Below are 22,657 nucleotides of genomic sequence, written 5' to 3' on the forward strand. Positions count from 1 at the left end.
TTGTGAGCGACGAGGGTCGTATTTCACCACCATCCACACGTTGAGCATGCGGGCTCTTCTCTCTGTGCGGTCCTCTTGTCCATCACCCCACGACAGGCTGCATCTGCTCACTGAGCATGAGCTGCTGGCGATCAAATGCTGTGGCAGGAAAACGTCTGACAAATCTGTTCAGCAAGTCCACCACCCTACAGCTGAGTTTACAACACTGGAGCTTCAAGTAACTTTAGCGTGAATCTGAATTCACTCTGTAAAAGCCGACAGAGACCACGGAAATGGGAGAGCTTCCCGGACCTGAGTGCCCGTGAGCTGGGGGAGCTGACCAGGCTCTGCATCCGGGATGGCGTGATTTCACACCGAGAGGTTTATGCCATCGAGGATTCTACAGGACCATGTGCATCGGGTCAGAATAAGGCAATTTGGCAAACCCCTTTCCAGCTCTATGTTCCAAGTACTTGAATGTACACTGGAGATGTGATTTGAGTTTTTTTCCCCTCATGTTTTCTTGCTGTGTCCTTATCTGAAGCAGACAACTGGGTCTGAGGAGAGGGACTCAGACGTTATTACAAAGTCACAGATCAAGTGTCAGTATTGCCACCCTGAACACGCCCCACCTTGTCGGTCTCAGAAGCTAAGCAGGGTCGGGCCTGGTTAGTACTTATATGGGAGACTGGCTGGGAATAGCCGGTGCTGTAGGTTTTAAGAAAAGTTTCAGCATTACCAAAATGCCAAATAAGGACGTCTCTTCTATAGTTAGGCAAGAAGTATTTCAAGAGAGGATAACTATATAAGCATTAGTATATTATAGATATGTTATATAAATGTATATTATGTATGGCAATAGATATATTACTGTTGACATCCCATAATGTCTAAAAATGATCACTATCGTTGTACCACTAGATCAAAACTAACTGAGAAACTCTTTGCTAGAATGTGGTTCTTTCTTCATGTTACTGTGGGGACTTGGATACACGGACAACCATGCAGCTCCTGGAAAAAGGGCAGCTGTGTGGTCCGACATGGTGAAGCCTCTCCCCCACGTCCCAAAGGTAGACAAATCAGATGTGGAGCCGCACACACGTGGTATCAGTCATCTGGCCTTTCTGAAACAGGATTCCCTTCCCACATACACTCCCCGTTCCTGCTGTCTTGTGTCCAAGGAAAAGGGCATCAGCTATACATCACCACAGACAGGCTCTCACCATAGAACCAGGGGCCTGTGTGCACCACTCAGGGAAGGCCTCTTGCGTAAGAATTATTTGGAAAGAAGTACATACATACAGAGAAGGGTCAGACATATTGTATCTCTACAGATGAAATCCTTAAAAAGGATTTGTTTAAGAATAAAGTAGTCTGTTGAGCTTTGGAGTTTATTTCTGTTTAGAAAAAACAGATAAAATTTACAAGATGCAAAGGTCTCACATAATACATTATCATTGATGACTATTCTCTTTACACCCTAACAGGAGCCCTGGCTTAGCCAGTGATGGGAAAAACACAGACAGCAGGAATGCATTTGGGACCCACCATGGACACGCGGAAATACACCACAGTGTGAAAGGGGGACTCAGTGACAAGTGATGTTGGGCCAGCTTGTTCCAAGAGCAAGCTGAGACATCAGAGGGACCAACATAGCCGTTCTGAGGGGGACGCTTGGGTGTATTCCTTGCCTGCCCTGTGCACGGGGCGACTTCCCCACACTGACAGCACCCCCTCCTCTACTAAATCACAGCAGCAACAGAAAACGGTAACGCTACTTTGGTGGGTTCATTTTGTTTTGTTTTTGTTTTTGCAGGGCTATTCAGGTTCCCAGTTTCTTATTTCCATCTTCCTTTTCAGGATTCAGTTCCAAATCCTTAAAGTAGTAGGTGCCTAGCATCTTTCATGAATTTTTCAGGATCCAGTTCTGCCCAGTGATAATGCACTAAAAAGAACAAAGATAAGACACATTACTCAGAAGAGTCCCCAAATTTGCCTTCAATTCATATTAAAATACATGACCAAGCATAACAAAATAGCTGGAGATATCCTTTCAAGTTCTTACAACGACAAGAGAATGACAGTGTTTCACTTTACTGTGAAAAATCTGCTGTGTTGTCATGTATAAATCCAAATACCTTCTCACCAAAGAGATGCCAATTTATTAGAACTTCACCCTTAGAGCTCAAAAAGCCACCAACCAAATATCTGGGAATTAAACAACACACTTGTAAATGGACTTTGTATCAAAAAGAAGTCACATGGCAAATTAGAAAATACTTTAAGATGAATGAAAATTGAAATACAACAATCAAAATTTGTGACATTCACCTATAGCAGTGCTTAGAGGAAAATTCATAGCTTTAAATGTGTACACTAGAAAATAAGAAAGCGTTTAAGTCAATAATCTGAGTTTCCACCTTAAGGAATTAAAACAATAAAAGCAAAGTAAACCCAAAACAAGCAGGAGGAGGGGAATAACAAGAGCAGGAAGGAATGAAGTTTCAAACAGAAAAACAAAACAGAAAATAAATGAAAAGGTCAATAAAATTGATACACTTCTTGTCAGACTTACCAAGAAAAAAGAGAAAAAACAAGTTAGGAATATCAGGAATTAAAGAGACAACTTCAATACAGTTTTACACACATTAGAAGAATAAAAAGGGTATATCACAACTTTATGCCCACAAATTAGACATGGATAAGATGGACAAATCCCTTGAAAAAAATACAAAAGTCTCATTTCCACATCCTTTTAACAATGAGGGAGGCAAAGGGGTGGGGAGCCTAAAGAAAGCATAGGGACAGTGTACAAACTAAATGCTTGTTCTTGGAATATCTTTAATACTGCTCAAAGGAGGGTAGGTTCTTCGGTATAAAATGTCCAAGCGTCCTGTGTTTCCTTTTGCGATTCTGAACCCACAACAAAAGCCAGCTGGTTGTGCCAAGATTTGTGTGGCAGGCGTTTGTCATCCAAGTTTAACTAAATCCCAAACTTCACACAGCAGTTTCTATTCCCTCAGACCTAAACTCTAATTGGATGAACTCCAGTAAACTCAAAAGATTACAGTCATTTGCACGTGGTGATGCCACATCTGTAAACATGCTTCCAGATGTACTCAACACAGGTCACGTTCTCAAGAAAGGGTCACGTTATGAGCAGACACCTCCATGGAATGACCAGCCTTCCATTCTTGAGCCCAGCTTGACACCGAGGCTCACAGGCCCACATGGGAAAGGCTGGTTGGAACTGCAGCTTGTCCATGTTCTTCAGGTCTGTCTGGACCCACACAAGGGATCAAAATTTCCCCCAGGCCTACCCTCATGCTCTGAACCCCAGCTGCCAAAGTACAACACTACCTCCTAGGAGATATCTGAAAAACCACAAGGGGAATATACAACCTAATTCCTGGAGACCGTTACTACTCCTGTTTTAAAGTCAAGAAAAGCAACCCACTTGCTCCTATATTTTAATCAAGATGTTAACGCAAACTTAAGAACCTGGGGCCTTTTAATACCTCTTTCCTCACCTGCAATACTAGTAAGCACAATCCTGAAATGAGTTCCCACATTCCACCTTTGGGGAACTCTATCTTCTTGGCACAGATTAAAACCTTTGCTTTTGAACTTAAAATGAGCTTTGGGATCCTGCTTGAATACATTATTCTTTTACATTTGCACCAATTAAATACTCTACATGTTTTAATGAACTGCGGTAGTAAACTTATGCTTCAAATGTTTGCTGTGCAGATGGAGATGGTAAGGTTTACTACAGAAGAATGAACGATCGAGAAGATGTCCATGATAGTCTGTTCTATGACAAAAGCAGGTACCATTATGCAGACAGTATGTCTCTAACTTTGTAAAATTAGAGAGACATAGAATCACCTGCTTAGAGAAAATGTTACAAACACATTAAGAAGTGTCTAATAGCCTGGCACCACCATTTCATGGCCTTATGAAAGAAGCTGCTGGGGTGGTTCTCTTTCACTGCATTCAACCGTTGGGGGCAGCAGGGAATAGACCAGGATCAGGAGCAAGGGATCCCTCAACAGCTTGTTTAAACACGGAGTTTCTCAAAGATGCTGACTTCCAGCTGATCTGTTTCTGGCTTCAGGCCATTCGAGCAACCAGAAGACGTGAGTGCTAGTCAGGATACGCACACACCACAGACCGGCTCTCCAAACCACGGTCAAAAGAACCCAGCCCAAGTTTTATTGATTTATTTACTTCCAGTCACAGGTGGGAATCTAATATGAGCTCAGTTACACAGAAAAGGCAGGCTGTTCCATGGAAAAACATGAGTTGTTGGGAATTCGATGTTATCAATGAAGGACTCACGCAGCCCTTGCAGCAAGTTAGGAAGCCCAGTGAGGCCTCCGCTGAACTGTCAGAGCAGACACTCCTCTGGCGCGTGAGTGCTGCATGCAGGTCCTGACTTGGTGGTGAGAACATGGGGACAGTGATGCCATTTTTAACTGAGAAAGGAAAGCTTGGTGTGAACTAATAAAGCAAGCAGGAAAAAAAAAAACAAAACAAACCAACTGATGTCACCTGATTGTGGAAGGAACAAACTCTGACAGCAGTTAGTTTTTGTTTTTTGGATTAAATTCTACCCCATGTAGAATTTGTAACGTATATTTGTATATATTTCACCATGTCTGTCTTACCGAACTTACAGTGGTTCAGATGACAGTCTCAAACCTTACTTGGATCCCTCTAGGCTGGTGCCGCCCAAGCAAACTTTCTGCAGTGACTGACTGTCCTGTATCAGCTCTGTGCCACATGGCAGCCACCAGCCGTATGTGGCTACTGAGCACTTGAGATGTGGCTACTATGACTAAGGAAATTAAACTTTATTTAATTTTAATTCATTTACATTTAAATATCCACATACAGGTAGCGCCTACTCTATTAGCACACTCTAGGTTATCACCAAGCTTAGCTCTGCACTTGAGCAATAAACAGAATCAATTATTATGGCCAGATTCTTGCCAATTTATTTCTAATAAATAAGGCAACTGAGGAGCAAGCCTGGGCATGAAGTAAATCCAACCTCCCTGCCAGGAAAGTGACATAATATGCCCGCTCCGTACCAGCGAGCAAGCAGAACAACATCCTGTATAACAAAGGCCAGAACAACACTTATGGGTTGGGAACAGTAATCTCCTCCTAGTAAGACGAGGGAAAACAGGGCAAAAAATAACGTTGGAAGAAATACTGCTTAAAATTCCCCAAATGTATTGAAAGACATACATTTATAGATTCCAGAAGCTCAGAAAACCCAAAGCAATCATCAGAATGAGACTTAGATGTTTAACACAGACGCTGGAATTATCAGACAAGGAAGAATAACTATGATTAATATGTTAAGGGCTCTACTGGGAAAAGTAGACAACGTGCGAGAACAGATGGGTTATGTAAGCGGAAACAATGGAAGCTCCAGAGAGAATCAAAAGGAAATGCAGAGTGCTTTCGACAGGCTCATCAGCCAAGGGAGGAATCAGTGGGCCTGAAGACAGGTCATTATAAACTTCCCAAACCAAACTGCAAAGAGAGGAAGGAATGGAAAAAGGAACAGACCATCCAAGACTGTGGGGCAGTTGCAAAAGGGGTAACATACACACACCAGAAGGAGAAGGCAGAGAGAACAGAGAAGTAACAATGGCCAAGAACGGCCCAAACTTAATGACAGGAGACACTGAATCACAGATCCATGAAGCAGAGAACACCAACCAGCAAGCACACCTAGGCAAATCCTATGCAAACTGCAAAAAAACAAAGAGAAAATCTTGAAAGAAGCTGAGGGCGGAGTGGGAGGAGGGGCCACATGGCTGTGGATTACAGAGGACGTCTCAGAAGAAACTATGCCAGCAAGGGGAGAGTGGAATAAAATACTTAAAGTTTTCAACCAAAAAAACCACCAAACCAGAATTCTATACCAGCAAAACTATCCCTCAAAAGTGAAGGAGAAACAAAGACTCTCTCTGACCTGCAAGAAATGCTCAAAGAAGTTCTTCAGGCAGAAGGAACACAATACGGCTCCGAAACTTGGACTGACATAACGAAAGGGACAGCATCAGAGATGAAATTAAGGTAAAATAAGATCTGTTCTTTTTCTTATTCTTAGTTCATCTAAAAAACTACTTATGAAATGATAACAGTTAACAATGCATTGGGTTGTGGAGCACATGAAAGTGACATGAGTGACACAAGGTCACGAGGAACACGAGGGAGGGAACACTGGGAGATGCTGCCATGAGGCACCTGCACAGGTGAGGAGGCCAGGCTGTTTGCAAGTGGGCTCAGATTTGTTAAAAATGTATACCGCAAACTCTGTTATATCCTATAAATGACATAATTGTGAATAACTCATTGACCTCACAATGGAAGGTATCATTTCTCTTTGATTGATATGTCACATAAGATAGATTATTGTTTTCCACTAATTGCATATGCTATCCAGGCATTGCTGGGCATCCTAGAATTCTGTAAAAATTTCCAATTATCCTCACATTATTTTTCAAATATTCCAGATCTTAGTAAATATAAACATCATGGATTTTAAAAAGCACAGGCCCATATGACAGTGAATTTGGATTAAATAATATTTTGCCACCGTGTTCTCTGAAAATCTTATTGTATGTTCCTTCAATATCATGAAGTAACACCGTAAGTGTTTTGGGGATTTCAGTATTAGCTTATGCCTATGAAATAAGAAAAATGTATACTGCAAACTCTAGGGCAGCCACTGAGAAAAGGTTGTTTAAAGTTAAAAAAAATTAAAACACTACCTCAGAGGCATAGTGTGTTTTATACCATGAAATACACAGGGACTGGAAAAGTGGTATTAATGTTGACACAGGGAAGCAAAGTGAAGCTCTGGGAATAAGAGATCCCACCTTCTACAGGGAAAAAAACAGTGAAAAGTGATGGAATAGCCTTTTACAGAGCGTGCGCACACACACAAACACACACACACACACACACACACACACACACACACACCCCTGCTCTAGCTCATCAGGAAGAAACGTGCTCGGCCAGGACATGTCTCACTATACAGACAAAGGTCAAGTTGGAAAAGCAAACAGACGGCAGCTTCCAAAACGCTTTCCTTGCTTGGTTTCGAGGGCTGACATCTGAGGACAGAAACACGGGGTGCTGGTCCGAAGTGCGCCCCTCTCGTGCACGCACTCACGACGGCAGTTAAGTCAATACTCAAACGAGTGGATACTGCAGCCTGTGATCACAGGCAGAAACCACACTCTTTTCATGAGAAGTAGCCCTCGTTCCTTTAGATGTGGGCCAGAAAGGGGGGAAAACTGAGCTGCAGCCTCACAGAAAACCGTGAATCCTCCCAGCGAGATGAGGAGCCCGAAGGAATGAGACAGAGGACAAAGGACAAGTTAATTTTAGCAGTTTCACGTCCATTTGGTAAAATAAGAAATGTCTGCAATGTGACAGAGAGATGGCGGCACCCTGGGGAGGTCCTCTGAACCAAGGAGGTTTGAGCTCATTTTCAAAGCAGCATACCCCAAGATCATGCAGCTTCTCATTCCATTTTCTCTCGCCTCTTCTTTCTCCCTCGTGCCTCAAAAACTCAAAGCTGCTCCCCTTCGGGCCTGTGAGGCTCCCCAGGGCTCTTTCCGTTTTTAAACAAAAGTAAATGAAACCTGCAGCAAATGAAAACTGCAGCTCCCCTCACTGGGGGCGGGCGGGCTGCTGTTTTTCAGTGGAACAGGGCCAATGCCAAGGTTACCTTCTGTCTGTCACCATGTAACTCAGCTCTTACAGACATCTGAATACTGGGTGGTGGTTTTGGGGGTCGACTGGGATGACAAAGTCCAGCAGAAGGGGCAACAAAAGTCCACAGGCAGCAAAACCCCCAATATATCCGTGGAGTACCAGCTGTCGCTTAGCCTAACACCCTTTAAGGTCTGCAAATCCGGGAGCGTGGCTAAAACCCGGGTGCTCTGCTGGGCATGGTGGCTCGTACCTGCCTGCATCTCCCCACGTCGCTGACGGGATGGGCTTCACTCACTAAGTTCACAGAAGAAAAACCAAGGAAGCAGAAATTACATAACTTACTCACTGTCACACAGAAATTGGTAGGATGCAAATAAGCACCTGACGAGGTTCTGAATCACCGCTGGACCCACTTTATTAATTAGCATGATTAGAAAACTAACCTAAAGAGCCGCCCTGTGCACTGTCTTTATGTGGCACGTTTCACCCCCCGATTTCAGATTTCTGGATGGACCGTGAATCAGAAGCACTGGCGGTATTTCTGACGACAAAACTGACCACGTCAGTGATAAGCAAATCCTCATGATCTTGGAGGGGAAGTTTTACGTAACATAAATGCCCCATAAAAGGTTACTGTGTGTTCATGAATATTTAACATTATTTATACACCAAATTCCACATTCAGAAGACTCTCCCTAACTTATAACAACTGTTTCAGTTCACGAATAAAAACCAACGGCTTGAGGCCAGAGCATCAAGGTCCAGAACAAGGTGGGGCTTGTGAACAAGGTGGGGCGACAAATGAGGCCGAGTGTGAAGGGCTGCCCTGTGACTCCGGCTTCACGCTCACCTGAGAGTGTGACACGTGTGAGCCCAGACCCGCGAGCACGGCTGTCACCTCCCCGGAGTTACACTCGGACAGAACATGGTGACTGGGGAAAGTCAACAGGGCCTTCCAGGACTGACAATCCCACACGGCCCCCCATAAAACTATGATTCAGCAACCCCTCCTTTCCAAGATCTCCCCCCGGCCTGTCTGCTCTACTCACGTCTACCGGCCGGTCCGCCACCATGGGCTCGGCAATCTCTCTCAGCACCGGCAGCGGACATCCTGGGGACATTCCACAGGAGACCCCTGGCCCCCACCCCCTTCAGAAGGCAGAAGCCATCTCACGGGTGTTCTCTCTCGCCATGTGGCACCTCCAGGGCGAACCCAAGGCTGACTTGATTTGAACCACAGTCCACAAGCCGAAGGCTCCAGACCGCACGCCCGGCCTGGCTCCTTTGGTTTCTGCAACTGCCCTGTCACTGGCCTGTCGCCTCCAGCCTGCTCCCCACGGCTGCTGGGGTCACCTTTCAAGTCGGGACCTGACTGTGTCATTGTGCACTTGGCAGCTTTCAAAAGGTTCCCCATGATCCCAGGACAAAACCCACATTTCTCCGAGTTGCACACCAGACCCTGTATGGCCCGGGCCCTTCCTCCGCCCCTGCCTTCAGACAAGCTCCCGAAAACAGCCCCACGTCCCTTCCCTACCGCCTCTGCCCGAACCCACGACTCGCGCTCCTTCTCTCCTCTCCGCTGGGCCACTCCCCGCCCTCGGCGCCCGTCGCCCCATCTCTACCAGCCCTTCCAGGTCCCGCCCTGACCCCTGGTTCCCTGGAGCCACGGCCACGTCCCTGTCCGCCCGGCCCGCGGTGCCGGCACCGGCGCACTGCCCGGCACTCTGGCGGGACTGTCCCCTCGCTGCTCCCTGCTCCTGTGAACGCTGCCATGTGATGTGTTCACGGGGAAGGAACTTGAGCCGAGGGCCATCGGACGGCTGGAACAAGCTCCAGAGGCCTGTGACCTCCAGGCAGGGAGGTGGACCCGAGCCACAGGGAACCGTGAGGCACTCCCATCTCGGGAAAGTGAACGGGCAGCGCCGTGCGGGGGACGTGAAGGATGCAGGCTGTGAGGGGAGGCCTCCCGCAGCTGCTGAGAGCGCAGAGGCAGGAGCTCACGTCTGGAACACTCTAGAAGCGCCAGGAGCCGCAGTTGTTGCCAGACGCGGGTGCGTCTCAACCCTTCTCTCTGCCCTGGAGGCAGCCAATCTCAGGAAGCCACAAGGAGCCGCCATAAAACAAGCTCTGCCTCCAAAGCCACCCTGTCCTCTACCCCGACTGGTGCCCCCGACGTGAGGCGCCGACGCAGCTCCGGGGGGGCCCTACCTGCGCCCCGGCCCCCTACGGCTCCCGCTCCGAGGACACGTCCCCCTCGGCCCCGCTGCTGGCGCTGCGGTCTTCCTTGCGAGGAGCGCTTCTTTCCTTGCTTGATTCAGAAGGCCCTTTGGCTCTGGTTTTTTCTTTCCTCTGCTGTTGCTTTTCAAGCTTCGACAGCTGGTTATGAAAAAGAAAAAGATTATTTTACAAATGTAAACTCGTGCCTGTATGTCCAAAGCACCAATTACTTCACAGGCAGCAACCACTAAAAACGCTTTCTGTCTGATAACACGGGGCATCGCAGTGGCTCCGACATGCCAGATCCCACACCAAGTGTCTGTCTGCCAGACGCCAGCATCCTTAACACAGACTCATCAGACGTATGACGTCCGTCAGATTTCCCCACCACTCAGCCTGTCTCGGGGTTTTGGGGAGGGTCCACTAACAGCCTTCTTTGACAGGCTGAGCAGAGCCTGTAAATGAAAAGGCTTTTAGTCTGTTATTTTTTTCTTTGATGTCTCTATAGCTTTTTCTCACCACTTTGTCTTCCCACTCACTGTTTTGTCCACCATTTGCTGAAGGTGAGAGAAGGCTGTGAATAAAGTACATCAGGCACATGGGACGTCGTCTCGGCCCTCGGTTTGTCCTGAGACTGAAGCCTGACTCGTCCACAGCCCAAACCCTGGGTGCTCCCGGCGAGCTGCGTGGTGGCTACACGGGGACGCTGCCACAGGGCACACGTCCCACAGGCCACCCGGGGCCACTTCTGCCCTGGGTGTCTCCCCAGCTTGTTCAGAGACCACAGACCGGACAGTGGAAAGACAGATCTGCAGACACTCTGCACAATGGTTCGGTCACCCCAGAAAGACCTGCCAAGAAACTCATCCAAGGAGGTGGGCCAAGCCATGGCCACGGGATTTTCTTGGACCATAAAAACCATCTGTAACAAAGCTTGACACACGGCAACACCCAGGTTCATGGGCCTCCCAGGCCAAGTCTGCAAACATTTTCCCATTCACGTGGAAAGGGGGAAACAGGGAGGGACCAGCTGCTCCCCGCTGGTCTCTGCCCCGTAAAGACGCAAAGAAAAGTTACTGTAACCAACCTGCCAGATCATCACTTTATTATTCTCAGACTCTGAATTAAACCTTTAGGTAGATCAACAATCAGCGGCTCTCAATTTGGCCCAGAAAACCAGGTTTATTAATGGTGGACTTATGATATTATCTCCCCCACCTCCCAACCCCAGGTGCCTGAACAGCTGTAGTAAACCACTGGCTTGGTTAACAAGCTAATTCAATTTTGTGAATGAAGGCTTCACTTCCCCTTTGACCCAGGACTCCCTTCCCAGAAAGCTCGCCTGGATAAATTCCCTCTCGTGTTGCAGGAAAGGCTCCTGTGAATGTGCACCGTGGTATTGCTTGTATTCAGCAAGAACCTAGAAACAACCTTGAGTGTCCACTGTAGGAGGACAGGTAACTAGAATGTGGCAGTCACACAGAGCGATATCTAGAGCAGGTGGACATGTACCAAAACAGATACGTCTCTAAACCCACGTTAGACAAACGAGGGTAAGCTTCAGAGGCCGTAACAGTAGGATCCCATTTTCACAAAGCGCTACGTGCCACTAACGGGCAGACGGAGGACGGACTGGGAGCGTACAAACCAAGTTCAGTTAACTTTGGGGAGAAAGAGAAGAGAATGGGATCATAGTGGGATGAATATATATGGCCTCCAACTGTAAGTGTCAGCTTTCACTTCTATAACAACAAAACCAGCTCTAGAACAGAGCTGCTGACCGCTGTCAGACGTGGACTGCTTGCTACTGGCCCTCGGACCACTGACAGTTAAGACTCGTGCCAGGATCTAAGCCAACACACAGCTTCCTTCGTCAACAAAGTCTTGCTGTGAAAAAGTATCACTGCTAAACTGTGCACTCAGTGGCAAAGCTGAGCTCCTCTGGCCATGGCCTGGTAAAAAACAGCTCAGGTACAGGCACGGTGAACAGGATGATCTTGAGCAAAGATGACAACAGGCTAGCATTTTTTAATTGAGATAAAATTGACAGACAACATTATATGAGTTTCAGGTGTACAATGTAATGATTCGACACTTGTATACAATGCTAAACGAAAAGGTTAGCATTTTAAAAATCTGAGTAATGGCTACACAGAGCTCTTTGCTATATATTTCCCTCTGCACTATTATTTTTCCACGAACGATTATTTTTCCATGAACGATTATTTTTCTCTGTGCCATTCTACCGCAGATGTGGGAGGAATTTCCTTCATCAAGATGCCAGCCTTCCTTTCTTGTTTCCCTTTTGGTGTTAAATGCTCTTTCTTCTAAGAAATGATTAGGATGGTAAATGGGGGCCCTTCTGTCTTGCTCTTTTTCTTGCAAAATGGTCTTGGATGCACAACGTGAATGTACTTAACCGTACTGAGCTGTACAATTAAAAATGAGTGGGATGGTAAATTTTATGTTATATTTTACAACTAAAAAGAATTTTTATAGTGATATAATTGACATATAACATTATATTAGTTTCAGGTGTACAACATAACGATTCCATAGCTGTACATACTGCAAAATGATCACCTCCGTAAGTCTAGTTAGCGTCCATCACCACAAAAACTTTTTAATGACCTTAGAAAACATGAAGTTGGCAACTCGTGCTGGCCCCCTTCCTTTTTTATATTTCATGTCCCTAGTTCATGAAATCCAGACATCTGGGAATCAGTGTTCGGCAGGGAACCGTGATGGTCTCCTTCTGCTGTCGGCAGTTTACATTCACATCAGTGTCTATATGTGTGTTTACACGTGTGTGTTACACGTGTACATATCTGTAGGTGGATGGATACGTCTACGAATACACATATATAACCGTGAACATGTTCCAAGTTAGACGCTGAGAAAGCATGATCTTTATTTCCAAAAGAGGCCCTCTCAGTTTTGCTTCCCCTCTTTAGAGGTAAATATAAAAAAAATGTTGACTATCGCCAGTGACACAACCAAACCAAGGCTCCCGCAATGCTGAGATTCCATCTCATGCAAAGGCTTGTTTGTGATCCAACCTGTTATTCGCTTTCTACTCTTTAATGCTGCGGAGAAGCCAGATCCTGGCAGGGTGATGGGGAATAATTCCCAATGGAAGCAGCCTTCCCAGAGGCTGCTCAGGGCCCCACGGCACCGTCTTGACTCTGCACTGGCCCAGAGGCGCCATCAACGCCGAGCCAAACTGCAGAAACATTAGCGCGACCTTACACCCCAGTTCCATCCCTACCGCCCTGGACCAAGCTTGTGAATCACTGAATCACGAGTGACAATTACCGAAGGGACAGGCACAGCCCGAGTTTCTGTAAACGATGTAATGCTGATTCTCTTTCATTATTTATCTTAAAACAACCCAACCACATATGGCTCCACGCCTCAAAGTAAAAGTTCTCTGAGGGAACATTGTGAACTAACCTAATAAATTTAAGCCTTTTCTCGGAAAACTTGGAATCCAATGCAGCCAAAATGTGGAATTTACATCTTAAGGCAAGAAAGCAATTGGATTTTTCTTTTTTTGAGGAAACAAATGAGAAAGAAAGAAAGAAAAAGAAGAGAAGAAATTGGTGCTGCACACAGATTCCTGTAGCATGTCCACGGCTTTCAAGTTAACGAGCACACTTACGTCAAGGAGAATAAAAACCGCACAGGCCTGTGAACACAGGACCTAGACACCAAAATGGAGGACTTTTGTTTCTTTGTTTGTTTGCTTTTTAATCATCTGAGAGTGTCCATATTGCAAAGGAGACACTGTCCAAACCATACAGGCTCTAGCGCCTTAAAGAGAAACCCAAACCTTCCAAAGGCAACTCCAGGCACAAGCCACCGCCAGGGGCCAGGTAACCGTCCCAAGGCCAGCCCATGCCTCTCACGGCGGATCTCTGAAGAGGGGGGGCCAGGGGAGGGCGGGCTGGAATATCTAGACCCAAACCTCCCTGACTCACGCCTAAATCCACTGAGAAAATAAAGAACCTCCTTTTTAATTAAGATGACCATGCTCTGATTGCCTAATGTACAAATAAACTAGTTGAACAATGCTCTATCACGGGGCCTGCAAATGTAATCATGCCCTGAGGGACCAGGCAGAAGCAAAATAAGTGAAGTAACTATAAGACTTTAGGGCAGGATGGAGACTGCGGCCACACTGCAGAGGACAAGCCCCGCCCACCCCACCCCCCCAAGCCCTACCAGGGCATTCACATTTTCTTTTTAAACAAGCATCTGCACAAAGGTATAAAGTCAATGGGGTAGACAGAGCCCCCCATAGGTACCCCGCTTTGCACCTCCGCCCAGCTGATCCCGACTGCTCCGAACAACCCAGGAACAGCTGTATTCTCATCAGCGTCCCCTGGAGAAGCCACCGTCGGCTGCCTACACTACAGCCATCCTCCAGCTCCCTCCTCTCTCCCTGCTGGCATGAGCAGCCTTCTACTCAGAAGTAGTACCAGTCTGAGCCTGCTGTCACATGGGCAGGGGACAGCACTCACAGCCACCCGGACCTGAGGACCGCCAGGGGGCTTCAGAGAAAGGTTTCTCTCCCAAATAAACAGAGGTGCATGGAGACCCGGGGGCGGACAAGGAGCTCTGGAGCGGTGGCAGCTCTTGGAAGGAAGATGGGGTGTCCAGGGGTACAGAGAAGCCTCTGGGGAGGGGTGGAGCCAGCCGGAGGAATCAGGCATCCTCTTGGGCGGGGGGCGGGTCACTAAGCTCCTCCCTGTTTCAGCCACACTCGGCCGGGTTTGGAGCACGTGCAGCTGAAAGCAAAGCATCTCATCACACACTCATCGAAGTAAAGGAGAAATGGGCCTTCAACAGGGTGGGGGGCTTGCTCAGGTGTCATGCACAGTGTGCAAAAGGCAGAGATGGGACCAGGCCTCTAGATGCCAAACTCCGTGGGCACCAGAGGACGGGCTCTGAGACATGTGAGTTACTCCCACCTGCCCCGGTCTTTCTCATAGAACAGCGCTGCTGAAGCATCTCCAAAGGCAGATCCCTTCACCCTGTGGGCTGATCCAGTGGATGATGACATAGAACATTAAATGAAGGAGCACCTCCAGGCTGCCGTGGACACCACAAGCTCCCAGGACGCGCTCCGCGTACAGTCAGACTCTGGGCGTCCCCGAGATTCCACGTGTTCAGGGGAAGCTCAGCCAAGGGCTCTGCTCTGCAGCTGGGGACACCCATCCAGGCTGGAAGGGTTCAAAGGAGCTGGCAGAGAGATCTGTGTCTGCAGTTGCCACCACCCGCCTGCCTCTTTCGGGAACGTCCAAACCACCCAGCTGCCAGGCACTAGAAGTGGTTTTGGAGGGGTTCAAGAAAGATGGTTTCTTTGCAAATCATTTCCAAACAAAACAGGTGCCCAGGAACCCCTGATGGAAGGGTAATTCTCCGAGCGAGACAATGTCTCAGACTTGCTTCCAACACGATTTGGGGAAATGATGTGAAAAATTACAGCTTCTTGTAGATGCTTTTGTATGTTCACATAAGTCCCACAAAAACTATTTCAGGTCTTCCTCTTCTTCTTTTTTAGACTACAGTTGACTAAAAGGAGCAACTCCTTCCTCAAAGGGCCCAAGAATATAACCTGAAATTTTAATTTCATCCCTTTAAAGTCTATCTTCACACTAGGGAAATAAATGGCCCCTTATATTGTGACAACCAATTTGTCACCTTGAGCATTCCGAGAAGTCAAGAGCAGGTATTATTACTCCCAGATTGCTTCTGAGCGCAAGGGAAGTGGAGTCAGTTGAGAGAGCAAGCTCAAGGCCATGGCCAGGCAGTGGCCAGGCTGGGAGGAGCCTCAGGCCACCAGACTCCCAGCCGAGCCTCCAGTCGACCTGGCTCCTTTGGGGCCGAAGCTCACCTGGACAGGGGTTTCTGAGGTTAGCCCCAGGTCCGGGGCAGCCAACCCTGCTCTGATCTTGCTAGGGCGACGCCAGGTACAGCCCTGCCTTTGAGTTATTTTAATGCTGGTTATTTCCTGCCAGACTGTTCTGTCCCGTGAATGAGCAAAATCTAATTAGAGAGTGAAGAAAGTAACAAAAGAAAAGTGCAAGCCCCATGAAGTCAGTTACTAGGATTTTTATAGACCGTGATGTAGATGGAAAGGTTCTGTTCCAACCAACCCCTTGCAAAGATTCCAAGAAAGTCATAAAGATCAAATGTCCCCTCTGCAATTACGTTGTAAAGTACCACAAGGTATGATGGCTCCACGGGCGCTGGCCCACACCTGTGGCCCTGCTGACGTCAGAAGGCAGGAGCGGGCGACCACAGGGAGCTGCAGAAGGACATGGCTGGCATGTCCCCTTAGAAGGACAGGAGCGAAAGGACAAAATGCCCCAAACCCACCAGCCCGTGAACCCTTTTCAACAGCACTAGAAACTTCACTCCACGAGGCTCGCTGTCTTTCCTGTGTCCACCAAGTCCTACCGCCAGGAAAAGATGCCCTGACTGTGCCGAGTCATTGAAACCAGTGTGTTGACCATTCTCTCACCCTGCAGAGCACGCTGACACCAGAGAATTGTTTTGCTGAATAACTAACACGTTCGAGGCAGTAAGCAAGACGCACCGTGGAGTGGAGCAATCCTCCGCCTCCACGGGCCTCCTGGGGTCAGGTGGAATCCCAGTGCTCCGCTCGACCACACACACCAGAGGCGGCCTGCCAGCACCGCCTGGAGATGCAGGAAAGCCCAAGAGGCCCCGCACAGCGACCAGAGCAGCCCACAGCCCCTCCACGTCAGGCGGGGACCCCTTCAGGGGTGGACCCTTCAGGGAATGACGGAGGCTGGCGCTCAAGGCCGGGAAAGGGCGCCTCCACCCGAGCCCGATGCCCACGTGCCACGGGCGGGACATCTCCTGAGCTACTGGACACCCCTGGGTCCATGACCTTTTGCTTCTCCCTGTTTCTTTCCGCTGCCTACAGGCCAGAGGGCAGAGAGTGGGAAGGGGGAAGAAGAAAAGGCAAATTCCCATCAGCCTGTGAGACTCGCAAAACTCCGAGAAGACAGAAGTGCGAATCTACTGTGGGATTTTGAACAATCTGTAGAAACCTACTTCCACAGATTCGCTCTAGTTGACTAAGCCATTTTTTAAAAAGCAGTTGGAATTTATATTTGGGCAACTTTGTTTTATCGAATTGTAACTTGATATAATTTCATATCATGTGATAATTCTGAAAGCTTCTTTTTTAAAAATGTCCTTGTGTAATGGAAAATCTGACAGAACACTCAAAGAGGATGTTTCCATACACTCCGAAGCATCTGCCATTATGTCAACTGTCATGTTGTGTTATTTTTAAATCAACTGGCTGCTTAATAAAAACATTACAAAGCAAAGTGCACACATGGTACCTAATTTTCATACATTATTAACTCTGCTTGAGGTTTTCGTGGGAATTAAAAAAGGAAAAAGTCAGGCAAGGAGGCATCCGCGCAATCTAATTTTATTTTCTAATTCCCCATTGTTTACAAAAACCCTCTTAGGCATGCGAAGTGGCAGTGAGGGTGGGGTGCCCGGCTGCCTTTCGCATTATCCTTACTCTCCTCTCCTCCCGTCCACGCCCACGCTGGGGCGGCTTCAGCCTTCAGGACCCGGGGCGGCTTGTTTCGGGCCATCATGGGATCGAGGTCAGCAAAGGCGTGGGTTTCTCGATCACCGCGGCAGAGGCTGTCAGGGCCTGCATGTCCCCCAGCCCAGAGGTCCCGGCAGCGTCAGCCCACGACTTCTGACCTCCTCCAGCCTGAGCACCTGCACCTTCGGCCTGAAGATGCCCCCGGGCCCAGGGGGGGCACCTGGCCTGAGTGTGGGCGGCAGACATGTCTGGAGGCAAGCACTTCTGGACGTGATCTCGGCCAGGGGGAAATGAGAGCTAGGGGTCCACCTCCAGACCCCTCAGGCCGCACGGCACCCACCCTGAGATGTGTTCCATGCGGCCCCCCAGGGGGTGCCCAGGGGTCACCGACACGCAGGTCCCCCTCCCCGTCTCGCTTCCACCCCTCACCGTGCTTCCTGTACCGGGAAGACCTGTAGCAAAAGCCTTTCACTTCGGGGTGCATCCAAACCAGAAGCATTTTACATGCTTTGAAATGAGCCACATTTTAACGTGATCATTTGTTATGTGTTACAGGCCCCGTGTTAACCTGTGTTCTCCACTGGCGGGCACCCCAGACACAGGAGGGCCGTGGGGGTGATGAGGATTCCACCCCCACTGAAGGCGCTGAGGGATGCAGTACAGTCCTGTGGCATCTCACTATATACGTGAATCCTCTGAAAACTGGTCACCCATATACATGGCAAATGATATATTCTAGCAGCCAGGATTTTTATTATGTTGCCCTCCGTTCCCTAACCCCACTGGGGACAAGGTATCAACTGCACTCCTAACACGACACAACCCACTCCTGTGGCCTGGGCTCTTCCTTCGATGGGGGCTAATTATAAAATTTCGAGAGTAATGGGCGAGAAGTTAACTATTTCCCCGCCACTGAGGAAGCAGCAGTGGCTGTGGCATTCGGAGGCTGGAGTCCGGCTTCTCCCGCCCCACGGCCGAGCTATCAGCTCCCCCTCCTCTCTAGGCCGCTGCTCTTTGCGGGCAGAAATAACAGGCACCTACTTCATCAACATCTGCATTAACGTTATCAACACATATATGTGGACCCTAGAAAAATGGCACAGATGAACCGGTTTGCAGGGCAGAAATAGAGACACAGACGTAGAGAACAAACGTATGGACACCAAGGGGGGAAAGTCGCGGGGGGGAGGGTGGTGGGATGAAGTGGGAGATTGGGATTGACATATACACACTAATATGTATAAAACAGATAACTAATAAGAACCTGCTGTATAAAAACATAAATAAAATTCTAAAATTCAAAAAAAAAAAAAACAAACCAAAAAACCATCTGCCTCAGGCTGGAGTCTCTCTTGGCACGTGTCTGGTTAATAATCACGGGCTGTAGCGAAGTTTCAGGAGACACTAAAACAGTTTCAGCTTTGGTATTCCAATGCATAATTGGTACCAGAAAACTGTTCACGAGCATTTTAAACTAGTAGTGGTCCTTAAATGATTCAAAATGTTTCTTCAATTTGCAAGAATCTTAAAAAAGAGGGGAGACCTTTTCTCTGCCCCACTGGGTCTTACGTGTTGTACAAGTGCCAACAGAACAGATCTGGAACAATGAAGAATTATTGTGCAAAATAATGAAGACGTGGGGCCCAGAAAAACAGTGCACACAACCTGAAGAGAAGTCAAGGCCAGGATGCTCGGCAGCCGGACCGGGGGCAGGGCAGGGGGTGGCCACCTGTCCACAGGGCAGGGGAGTGGGCCGAGCGCTCCGGAGGACGGGGCTCCCGCAGGAAGGGCCTCGAAAGAGAACGCCTGGGCTCAGAGGTCTGGGAGCAGGAGGAGAAGACACAGTGCTTCCAACAAGATTTCAAGAAGAGAAGAAAGACAAGTACATACTCCCAGAAAAGCAAAAGGCTGAACAAGAGAAAAAACGATAGGGTACGACTTGGGCCCTGTGGTGACCCACAGTCACAGGGTCATGGCAACATAAACACCATTTTTTGATTCCATTAAAATGATATCAAAACGCTGGCAAGATGGGAGGGTGGGCGGCATGAGCAGTGCTGGCTCCCCCTCTACAGTAGCATGAAATAAATGATGTCAGAACTTAATACATCAAGAAGCAGTAGAAGTTTGGGCCTCCCTGATGGCACAGTGGTTAAGAATCCGCCTGTCAGTGCAGGGGACACGGGTTCGAACCCTGGCCAGGGAAGATCCCACATGCCGCGGGGCAACTAAGCCCGTGCGCAGTGACTACCGAGCCTGCGCTCTAGAGCCCGCGTGCCACATCTACTGAAGCCGGTGTGCCTAGAGCCCGTGCTCCGTAACAATAGAAGCCACCGCAATGGGAAGCCCGCACACTGCAACGAAGAGCAGCCCCTGCTCACCCGCAACTAGAGAAAGCCCGCGCACGACAATGAGGACCCAACGCAGCCAAAAATAAGTAAATAAAATAAATAAATTTATTTAAAAAAAAAAAAGAAACAGTAAAAGTTTATTATTTAGGGACAGAGGGGGAAGCACCCAAAGAAATAGCTTAAAATATGTTAAAGGCACTTGCTTATGGGGAAGAGGACAAGGATGAGGGAAAACAGGCAGAAAAGGTTATTTTTCATTACAAGCCTTTATGTACTAAATGATTTTTAGTTATGCACATAATTGCTTTAACAAGCAATTTAAAATTTGTTTAAGAAAGAAAACACATACAGTAGATATAGTTAACAACAGATCCAAGACTATGGAAAAAAAATTAATGACTCAGAAAAATGAATTCATGTAATCCTTCCAATACTCAGAGGAAAAGACAATAAGCAAAGACAACAGAAACTTATAAGTCATATGTAGGATGGGAGAAAAGGAGAGATCAGGGCAGATACCAAAAAAGCAATAAGCAAAGACATTACAGAAGAACATCCCATGAGCTCCAGTATATCCTGGAGGTAACAACAGGGAAATTTAGGTCAAGAAATCCACACGGAGGGCACACCACTAAATGCCAGCAGGGAGCCAGGATGCAGTAAAACACTGGCGACACGCGTGTTGGATGAACGAAGGGATGACTGCATGATGACAGACAGATGCGCAGACAGAGGGAAGGAAGGAGGCCAACCAGCCCTCGGGATGACACCTGTAGAACCTGAAGGTAAAAGCTGGCGACCCAAACATTCCCGCATCAACCAGGACGTTCCCAAACTTGCAAGTATCCAGAATGTTTTATGGCCATTCCCACCCTTAAAAAATAAATGCATAAATAAATTACAGAAGAACTCCAGCCTCTTGAGAGAGTAATAAAGAAATTGTATTAAGTAATATAACCAATAAAATTGAGTGACAAGTCCCAAAACTAACTGGTGAAGAAGAAAATATAAAATATAAATGAGAAATTAAACTTATCGGGATCTAAAATTCAGATTCACAAGCAACTTTTTAAATGGGATGAAACGCAAATGCCTAATAAGCTTATGAGAAAGAGTGCCACTTCACTAGCAATTGATGCAAATAAAAACAACGAGATAATTTATGAGTCATCAAGCTGACAAGGATTAAACAATGATAATACTCAGCCTTCGCAAGGGTTTAAGGAAAGGAACACTGAATGCTGGTGATGGAGAGTACATGTGGACCTTAGGGGCGCAATGTGGCAACGCACATCTCAAACACTAAGTGTCTGCACATTTTGACCCAATAATTTCACCTCCTGGAATTTACCTCGTGGAAAATAAGTGGCTTCGTGCACAAAGACACATCCAAAAGGGTGTTCACTGAATTGCTTTTTACAACAGTAAAAACTGCGGAGCAATCTAAATGTCCACAGAAAGAGGATTTAAATAAATTATGAGACATTCTGTACGGACTGATTTACCATTTGAGGTGTTGCTACGGAAAATTTATGGCTGCAGCCATCAAACCCTAGAATTCCCCTCTCTTCACCAATTAAAAAAAGCAGCTCTTTGAGAACAGTACAAATTCAGCTCCGAGGGCCTGTTTGGTGGCGGAGGGTGTTGAAACGAGAGGGTCCCACCACTAGGACGAGCCCGACAGAAAAGAACGACGTGCAGCAGACAAGCCCCAACAAGAAAGCCAGGGACACACATGTGGGCTCGGGACAAAGGGGTGGGGGGACCAGCACAAAACACAGCACCGGGGTGTCTCAGGGGGAGGCAGGGGGTTGTGAGGGGAGGGCCTGGACGGCCCTGGGTGGCAGCGGCTGGGGCTCCTGTCTGAAAGTGGGGGGCGGTCACCCTAATGGTAGGCTTTGTACACACGCATGTTACATACGTCCTTTTTCAGCGACCACAGATTATGCAATAAATGTTTCTAGAACACACACGAGCGACAGCACCTCATCTTCAGCCACTGCTCTGCCCAAGCGGCTCCAACAACCTGACTGGCCTCCAAACAGAACAGGTAAGGAGAAAACACGACTGAGCACAAACTTCTGGAGCACGCAGCCCGTCACAGAAAACGGCGCTTCTGGGAATTCAACTGAAACCTCGGCTCCAGGTGCCCCCAGCAGGGGCGGACCTCCCGGTCCTGGGATCCAGATGGAGATCCCCCGCTAGGAGCCAGGGACACAGCAGGCAAACTGTCTCAGAAATCTAACGTTTGTTATCACTATTTTCTTTATGAATGCCATTTGTGTGGGAGAAAACGTATTTATAAAAGCGCCCACTATAGTTTTGGTACAAACAAAGGCTGCTCCACCCCGCCCAGAGATACCTTTGTCATCAGCCACAAGTCCCTTTTCAGGAAGCCACTAGGAAGTCTCGCCTTCTGCGAGGAAGTTTGCTAACAGTGAAGTCAGAGAACAGAAGTAATGTTCAGAGCCACCTTACTTTCAAGATTCTCCTTCCTCAAAAGACACGTATTTCTAGACAGACCCAGGAACAGTGCAGGTGCTTTTCCTAACACATCAGCACCGCCCTGCACTATGAGAAAGGCCTGTTTCACCCCAAATGGGCACTGCTGTCGAGGTTCTTATGTGAAGAAGGTCCATCCTTCACCCTGCCCTGACTGCCCTGTGAAAGGGCTACACTCGCCGTGATCAGTGTTGCTTGACCGCAGCAGTAGTGAGATTTGAAGCCAGATGGATGCTCTGTCGTGAGGGCCGTT

At 47.8% G+C, this 22,657-nt stretch overlaps 1 protein-coding gene across 5 annotated transcripts in view; it reads right to left on the reverse strand.

The window, feature by feature from the left end:
• Positions 1-1,356: 1,356 nt before the first annotated feature.
• Positions 1,357-22,657, reverse strand: part of DTD1 (D-aminoacyl-tRNA deacylase 1) — a 111,488-nt gene continuing 90,187 nt past the window's right edge. For 3 of the 5 annotated variants that reach the window (XM_082431724.1, XM_082431727.1, XM_082431726.1), the window contains exons 5-7: positions 22,265-22,333; positions 9,937-10,104; positions 1,357-1,924 (exon numbers count right to left, since the gene is read on the reverse strand). In XM_082431724.1, the coding sequence (XP_082287850.1) occupies positions 9,952-10,104; positions 22,265-22,333 (222 nt within the window). In that variant the 3' untranslated portion in view covers positions 1,357-1,924; positions 9,937-9,951. The remainder of the gene's footprint in view (positions 1,925-9,936; positions 10,105-22,264; positions 22,334-22,657) is intronic. The other 2 variants (XM_082431725.1, XM_082431728.1) reach the window with 2 other exon arrangements.

This window comes from Balaenoptera physalus (genome assembly GCF_965194825.1).
Source record: "Balaenoptera physalus genome assembly, chromosome: 16".
NCBI classification, from domain to species: Eukaryota; Metazoa; Chordata; class Mammalia; order Artiodactyla; family Balaenopteridae; genus Balaenoptera; species Balaenoptera physalus.